At 34.5% G+C, this 8214-nt stretch overlaps 1 protein-coding gene and 1 long non-coding RNA gene across 3 annotated transcripts; one reads left to right on the top strand and one right to left on the bottom strand.

The window, feature by feature from the left end:
• Nucleotides 1–7268, bottom strand: LOC106941032 (galectin-related protein-like). Of its 2 annotated transcripts, XM_015023954.1 has the most exons (6): nucleotides 7149–7268; nucleotides 5825–5870; nucleotides 3450–3533; nucleotides 1843–1931; nucleotides 1161–1341; nucleotides 1–216 (listed from the first exon to the last, which is right to left on the bottom strand). In XM_015023954.1, exons 2-6 carry the CDS (start codon nucleotides 5861–5863, stop codon nucleotides 73–75), a joined length of 537 nt encoding a protein of 178 aa, XP_014879440.1. In that variant the 5' UTR covers nucleotides 5864–5870; nucleotides 7149–7268; the 3' UTR covers nucleotides 1–72. The 2 variants fall into 2 exon arrangements, with proteins under 2 accessions (XP_014879440.1, XP_014879439.1); XM_015023953.1 differs by lacking the exon at nucleotides 7149–7268 and having other exon boundaries at nucleotides 5825–6274.
• LOC106941033 (uncharacterized) lies at nucleotides 5978–7550 on the top strand. The gene is made up of 3 exons (XR_001423244.1): nucleotides 5978–6040; nucleotides 6283–6382; nucleotides 7278–7550. It is a non-coding gene; the product is annotated as an uncharacterized LOC106941033 (long non-coding RNA).
• The last annotated feature ends 664 nt before the right edge of the window (nucleotides 7551–8214 follow it).

Raw genomic sequence — 8214 nt, 5'->3', positions numbered from 1 at the left:
TATAAAAGCATTTCTGAATAAATATAAACGTCTGCGATCTTCTGAAGTGTAAAAGTCTAAAAGTCTTTAGTTTTAGGCAAGTTTTGTGATTTTTAAGCTGCCTTTGATCCACAGAGTGTCGACGTGGCTGAGCGGCAGAACTCTGTGCTGAAAGCTGAACAGCTGCTGTCCGTCCACAATCACCCGAAATCTGCCGTGTTCACAGTGGATCTCAATCTGCAGACGGAACAACAGGTTCAGTTCAGTTCCCTATGAACACAGCACCTACAATCCACTCAAAACAGCTCCAGATATCTTTGCTTGTTTTTTTGAGTCTGTATGCTGCAGTTACCAAATAATCAGTCACTAAATCAGTTGACAATTATTTCAATAAGTGATTCATCTGATTAATCGTTTAAACTCAGGAAAAACTGCCACCTGCTAATATGATGATTTTAAATATACAATTTATAGAAATAATTCAGACAAAAAATAATAATAAGCAGCTCATCAGCTTCACTTCAGGCATTTTATATCTGCATTAAATAACTCGTTTCTCTAAATTCACTATTTATTCCAGTGGGATTCTGGGCTTCATGTTGTCTTTTTATCGTTACAATATTTTAACGTCATTTAACTTTTACAAAATATGTTTTTGCATATTTGTTGAAGCCGTCACCAAGTTGTGACAGATCAATATGAAACAGATAATCTGTGGAAAAATTGATTTCAGAGGAACACTGCACTGTTCCCACTCAAAAACAACCAATCAGGGCCAGAAAGAGTGACTTTGTGCTGTCAATCACCCTCGTGTGCATGCTGCTCAATGTGCATTCCAGAAAAACCATTTATCTGCCATCATTGGTGGCCAAGCTAACTAGCCTGAGCATTCATCACATGCTCCGTTGTGGTGAACCAGAGAAAGGAGAAGGATGTGAGCAGCACATACACAAAGATGATTGACAGCACTAAGACCCTCCTTCTCCTAGCTCTGATTGGTTGTTTCTAGTTAGCACTGGGGGAAGGCATTGAAGATCAATTTTTTTCACAGATTATCTGTCTCATGTTACAACATGGTGACAGATTGAACAAATATGTAAAAAACATTTTATGAAAGTTACAAAATGTCCGCCACAAGTACTGCAAAAGACAGCGTCAGGTTTCTGCAGAGATTCTGGTACCTTGAAGGGCTGATCCTTGATAAAAGGGAAAAAAGGAACCGCTCTCTCCACTTCGCCCCAGGATCCCGAAACGCAGGCTCTCCGCAGGACCTGTCGGTCTTTAAACCGGACGCAGAGCTCCAGCGCCACGTTGGGTGGCGGCTCCCTGGACCCGCGGCCGCAAGTCAGAGCGACGTAGAACCTGGAGAGAAGAAGAAGTATGGCGGCCATTAAGCAGACAGGATATACAATCCCAGTGGCAATAATACAGTAGAAAACATGTAAAACTTTTACTGATGTCTTTTTTTCTTGCATATTGTCAAATAATTATTTGGTTTAAATTGCAGCATTAAGTTAAAACTCACAATTCAACATTAATGAACTTAAAAAAACAATGTTTAGACAACTTGTCTCTTGTTAAATCAACTTCATGAACTTTAATTTCTGAGTTAAAACCAAAACAATTTTCTTGTTGACTTAAATTACATTTCAAAGCAGCAGTGGACTTTTGTTTTCAAGTTAAACCACCTTCAAATGTTTTACAGTGCGACAAGAAAGTTTGGTCTGTTTTAAACTTTTCCTTCACAGAGAGGCTTTTTACACCTCTACTACCAATTAAACAAAAAGTACTACACATTAAAAGCATCTAAAAGAAAACTAGTTAATAACAAACAAGATAAGGTTTAAATAACCAGATTTTTACCGATCTGGACTCGGATCCACCAGCCCAACCACGATCACCTTCTTCCCTGGCTGCAGCCCGCCGGAGATTTGACCTCTGAAAGGAACTTCCTGGAAACACAAAATGTTTCCATGGCAACAGAGAGACAATTTACGTTGTGCATCTCTTTGGACTGGGCATGGGACTTCAAGGTGTTAAATCAGCAATAATTTATCAATCCTAAAGGGAAATTAAATGAATTAACAATGTAATCGTTTTAATAATTTTTAAAATCATGTTTCAATGAAACGTGCTGGTGTGTTTCAAATGTCTTTAAGAGAGATTTGAACCGGAAATTAAATAAATTAAATTCAAGCTGATTTTATCAAAGAGACCAGCAGAAAAAACACATTTACAGATTTATCTTTAATTCATCTTAGCTTTTGATAAAACAGCAAATTTTTCACAATATCATCAGAATCTCACATTAAAAAACTATCAGGACTAGGTAAATAAAATGTTAGATGGTTCAAAAGACAAGCTCTGCTATACAGATGGGTATTTAATGTATCATTTATAATTTATAATAGTCACAATGACTTCCAACTAATGATGTTTAAAACTCCTCAAAACTTTCCGTAGTGTTGGAGTTGCTGTTTTTACTGACCTCCATCATTAAATAAATGTGAAAATGTGACTAAATGCCATTACTGTGTGGAGTTTAGTGATAAAAGTCACACTTCTTTTGTGAATAAGTTTTGGTGTCCTAAAGATAAATGGGAATGATTTTCAAAAGCAGTCTTTGTATTTGTGGGTCTGTGATTGCTGTGCTCCTAGAAGAGAGAGAAAACAGTTCTGATTTATCGTTACCCAAACAGTTCTGAACAAATATTGTGATTAAACGTTAAGTCCATATCACCTCTAACATGCACTATAATGTACTAAGTTGATAACAAACACACTGTATTACTCATCAACAATTAATAATCGGTTTAAAAGAAGCGGAGGTTTTCACATTTTGTTGACCAGGTGATATTTAAGTGTGTTAAAACAATGCCAAGAAGGAAACAATCATTAATGCTCCCACAGTTTACACTGCAAAAACAAGATCTTACCAAGGTTTTTTTTTCTTCAAATTTCTAATACAAATATCTTAGCACACTTGAAATAAGGCAAAACAAACTTACAAGTAACTTTACAGTAAGATACAGAGCCTTATTTTAAGTAAATAATTCTTTATTATTGATAGAAATGTACTTGTTTTATTGGCAGATTATTTCACTTATGATAGGACATGTTCCCTTGTTACAAGTTAATTTATCTGCCACTGGAACAAGCACTTTTTTGTCAATAATAAGAAATTATTTACTTAAAACAAGTCTCTATATCTTGCTAAAAAGTTATTTTTAAGTTAGTTTGTCATATTTAAAGTGTACTAAGAAATTTACACTAGAAATTAAACCAAAAATACTTGGGACGATTTTGTGTTTTTGCAGCGTAAACTGATGTATTATGAAAGGAAAAAAATCTACAATGAAATATTCTTTCAGAACATTACTTTTTATGAAGAAATTAATTTTTATAATTTTATTTGTCTCCTGGGTTTACATGTGTTGCTTTCATCATTTTTTTTTATTTTTTTTTTTTACCAGTTTTCTTTCAGCTTCTCCATCCGGACATCGAGATGCCAATTTGTTCTGATCCGTCTCGGGTCTCTGTGGTAAACTCCATTTCTGAAAGAAAATGTAAAAATGCATCATAACTTTTTTGGACTCTTTTTTTGTAAGGAGACCAAATATAGTCTATTTTTTAACTGTTGTACTTAATTGCAAATATGTTTCTATGTGTGGAGAAAACATTTTAATCTGTTTAATCTGTTTTTGCGTACTGGGTACTAAGTTCACAAAGTGATGTAACAAGCCCGGTCCTGTGACTGCCATGTGCCGAACTGCAGAGAAGCGGGAAGTTTGATTACATACGCTTAGAATTCAAAATAAAAGCTTTCAGGCGTCAACTTTGTTAGACATTTATTTTAAAGTGAAAAGGATGGATGCTTTTATTTAGGATCTAATCTACATTTTCAGCTTTGGCAACAAGAGGAAATACATTTAAAAAGTATTTTGTAACGTATTTAAAGATCTTCAGTCTTCAGTGGAGATTTTGTCTGTTACATCTGAGGAAAAATGTAAAACAACAAAACAAAACACTGAGAATATGAACAGAGTTGGGCAAGAACAAGTTACATTTACTTGAGTAACATTATAGAAAAAAAATACTTGGAGTATTTTTCCTACACTGTCCTTTTTACTTTTATTTGAGTAATTTTACTATGAAGTATCGCTACTAGGGATGCACTAATATGAAAAATTAGGCTGTTATTGATATCCAATTTTAATACAGCTGTTATGTATGATAACCAATATATTTCTCTACCGTTTCAACACCTTTGGAAACAAAAACAAATATTGTTTGTTAATATCGGCCTGGTTTTATCTACCAAACCGATCCCAATATGTTAAAAAAATAATCTGCCGATACCGATACTAGTGCCGATATATCGTGCACCACTAATCTCTACTCTTACTTTAGTAAAGCTTCTGGATTTTCTACTGAGTGCAAAACAAACATGTTTTAGCCAAACATTCACCAGACACACACCTGAGTTTTTGTTAGTTTCATCAGTATTTTTATTGAAAGAAATTAATTTGGGAAAAAAAATATTTTGCCTGATTTTTTTTTGTTTTGTAATGACATTTTTGATATGAATTATTGTAATTTTGATCTATAAAATAACAAAATTTCCACATAACTTTATAGTTTTTTAAATATTAAATGACTGGTAATTTGATTAATTAGTCAGAACTTGAGTAGACTTTTTACAAAATACTTTTTTTATTCTTACTTGAGTATTCCTACTTTTTACTTGAGTAAAATATGTCAAAGTAGTGCTACTCTTACTTGAGTAATATTTCCGGATACTCTACCCTCCTCTGGATATGGATGTTAATGTAGAACCAGCAAACAGTATTAAATAATTAGGTTTGCACAGAGCTGTTTAGAGGACATACACGGTGTAGTGGCAGGTAAAGTGATTCTCAGGCAGTTGCAGGACCATCCAACAGTCAGATTCCTCATTTCACCGCATTACGAGCCTTGAAGGAGTTTGATCCCGGTCGCATTTTGTGTTTGTGTGAAAGTGGTGGAATTTTCTCGACTGAATTATGAAGTTATAATCCGATCACTTTGTTGTTGCGACTGTCAGGTGCTTCAGCAACTGCCTGCTGCAGTACATTCACTGTGCAAACAGCTGGTGTCCTCCGATGCCTGTTCTCTTTGGGAATCATACGACTAGTGTAAAAAATTACAAAAATCCTTCTGGGTGTTTTTTTGTTGTTGTTTTGTTTTAATCAGTGAGTGTTTTTAATATTCATTGACAAGGATATCTCTTTAATTTCAACAATTTGGAGAATCCAGGACTCTTTTCTCAACATGAAATGTCATGAAATTAATATGACCGCTTTCAAATCTTGTGAGACACAATTGTCTTTAACTAGACCGTTATTTTTTCTCCAATATATTTATTGAGCTTATGAAAATATGAAACGGAAAATTTACATTCAAATAAATAAAGAGGGCATTAAATTCATCTAGAAAAAATAAAATAAAAAATAAATAAAAAGAGGAGGGAGTATAAATATGCAGATAAATTAATAATAGATCGTTATTTTTTATGTTAGTGGTTTAAAATGCGCTTTTCTAACCTGCAAAGTTAAAACGAAGCTTTTATTTTGATAGTTTTCAAAAGGATCTTTTGCATATTCTTGATGACTTGATGCGACTGGGAACAAAAGCAGGTTCCCATCGCTTTAGAAAACTCAAACAAGTAAAAAGTTCAAACATTACCTGCCACCAGAGAACTCCAGCTACATTCACAAAACTGAAGAAAGTTTTTTTTTAGAAACTTATTTAATGCTCTGGTTAATTGTTAACTCCTACTTGCTTGTTGTCAGGTGTGCAAACTTACCTTCCTGCCCTGCGCTGTCACCCTGTGTGATTCAGCCATTTTTCATCTGCAGGAAGCAAACAGCAGAGCAATAAGCTGCAGCTTCAGTTTGACTGGCTGTGACGTCGCTTAGGTCTGAATCAACACTGACGGAAAGCTTCAAGCTGCCCGATTACCCTCCAGCACACACAGCGCAGCTCTGATCATCAGCTGCGCCCACATGCCTTTCTCTGCCAGGTCATTAAGAAATGCGCTCATTGTCAGGCGCTAACTCCTCCTCAGGCTCCCGCTAAGGAAGTTTCACAACTTCATTTGTTTCTCAGATTCATAAAAAAGAGGCTGTGAATAATCCACAGGCAGCGCATAAAAACAAAACTCAAACCTTTGATTAAAAGTATAATCATGGACATGAATCTTATGCCCATTTTGAGCTTTTAAAGATGCAATCCGAGTGTTTTTTCTGTTTTTCTGATATAAAGTTGCAGGTGGGGGGAAGGACCTGCGATAACGCTCCTTTGTGCACGAAGGATGCAGCAGTCTGACACCAGTTCTTGGGATAAGAATCAATGTGACATCTATGTGAGTCTTCAGTTGTTTATTAACATTTGTAAAGGTAAAACTAGACACAAACACATTTTTCTCACTGTCTGAAGTTAAATCCGACCAAACTTTTCTTGTTTTAGCTTAGAATTGTCAAAGGTGAGAAATTTGTGGGAAAAGATTTGATTCAAATCATATATTCTGAAAGACAGTTATCCCTCATTCTGACCAAATGTACATTTTTGAATTTGAGAAAAGTAGCAACAACAACAAAAAAAAATCTCTAGAAAATATTCTTGCTAAGCTTCTGGCATTTAGCAAGTAAAGATAATTTTGGTAATTCTAACTAAGCTAAAACAAGAAAAGTTTGGCCATTTTCAACTTCAAACAGTGAGAAATGCAAATATCTGGTTTCATGAAGACCAAAACAAATAAAAAATAACATGTGAGTTTCACTATTGCAGAAAAAAGGGTTTTAAAACAACACTTACAGACTATAATTCATCTACAGTTAATCTTCAGTCAGGGTTTAAGATTTATTTAGTCAAAAAATGCAAGCAATAAATCATTTTCTCAGTACTTGACACTGAACTAAACTCACCTTAAAACTTTACTAAACGTTCAGAGGGGTTTGTGTGAAAAACAGAGGAAACAGTAACAACTTGGATCTGCACACTAAACTCAGCAATCTGCTGTCATTTCAATGGAAAGTAATATATTTAGTAATCATGTCAGCAGGAATATTAAGAAATCTGATAAGAGCTTCTTTAAAAACAAGCGGGATTTAAGTCCCAGAAGTACTCACCAACTGTGCAGCCGGGCGGGAAACAGAATAAAGGAAATTCTCTCCTAATTGTGGTAGAAAGGCTTCACTTGGTGTGATTTAGTGAAAGTCAGAAGCGCTCTCTGAATTTTCTCTTTTTATTTTCCACAGAGTGGAAGAATGGGAGGAAGCCTGGCTAAAGGAAAGGGCCGAGCCTCTGGGAGAGGAAACACGGTCAGTGGAGGCAAAGTGCTGCTCAGATGCAACGGTGACGCAACTAAACCTGATCCTAGAACTGTGTTGCTCGTTTTGGCAACATGGTGGAGTTGCTCTGTTTAGTTGGTTGTTTTTGGCGGCTTACACTTTGCACGTTCGGACAGTTGTTCTCTCTGGTTCTGGATGCTGTGCAAATGGAAGGATATTTGCTCTTACTTTCTTTTTCTTTAACAACAAAGTCAGAAAAGTAATTAAGCAAAAAATTGTGCTAAAAAATATACACATTTTGCATTTAAGATAAAAAAAATAATCATTTTCTGTAATTATGTTCTACCCAAAATTCATCTTTTAGCATTTTTTATTTCATCTTGTTCAACTTGTTTAAAAAAAAAAAAATAAAAAATAAAAAAAAATATATATATATATATATATATATATATATATATATATGTATATATATATATATATATATAAGTACCAGTTTTATTTAATCTCTCAATTATTAAAATAATCATTAGTTTTTTAACTCCTTACGTCTAAATAAAAACAATATGAAAACTACCTGAATATAATGAACAAATTAAGAATTACAAACGATGGCAGCACAACTATAAAGGGAACAGGATTCTAAAAGGGTCGAAAATCCCACCACTAGATGGCGCCGTTACTCCACTCATGCTCAAACCAGCAGGACAATCAGCGCTCACCACAATTAGCGCCATAACATGTTAATATTCAGCAACAAACTCTAACGCTACCATTTTATATTTATATTTTAATTGAGCAAGTACAAAAAAAACCCCACAAAAAACTTTGATACAAAAAGATTAAAAATGACAAAAACTACTTCAGATCATGTAAAAAACTATTTAATGAAAAAGGATAAGTTGCA

This window comes from Poecilia latipinna, unplaced genomic scaffold, assembly GCF_001443285.1.
Source record: "Poecilia latipinna isolate Pla-1442-1.1 unplaced genomic scaffold, P_latipinna-1.0 Scaffold3468, whole genome shotgun sequence".
In the NCBI taxonomy this organism is placed as follows: domain Eukaryota; kingdom Metazoa; phylum Chordata; class Actinopteri; order Cyprinodontiformes; family Poeciliidae; genus Poecilia; species Poecilia latipinna.
The sequence above is the reverse complement of the archived record's forward strand: the minus strand, read 5'-3'. Positions and strand labels throughout refer to the sequence as shown.

Excerpts from the sequence above, each read along its gene's own strand:
- LOC106941032 (XM_015023954.1), bottom strand. The coding sequence starts at position 5,863 with ATGGCTGAATCACACAGGGTGACAGCGCAGGGCAGGAAG. Across the intron at positions 1,932-3,449 it reads GAGAAGCTGAAAGAAAACTG|GAAGTTCCTTTCAGAGGTCA; the intron begins GTAAAAAAAAAA and ends TTGTGTTTCCAG. Across the intron at positions 217-1,160 it reads TCAAGGATCAGCCCTTCAAG|ATTGAGATCCACTGTGAACA; the intron begins GTACCAGAATCT and ends TTCCGTCTGCAG.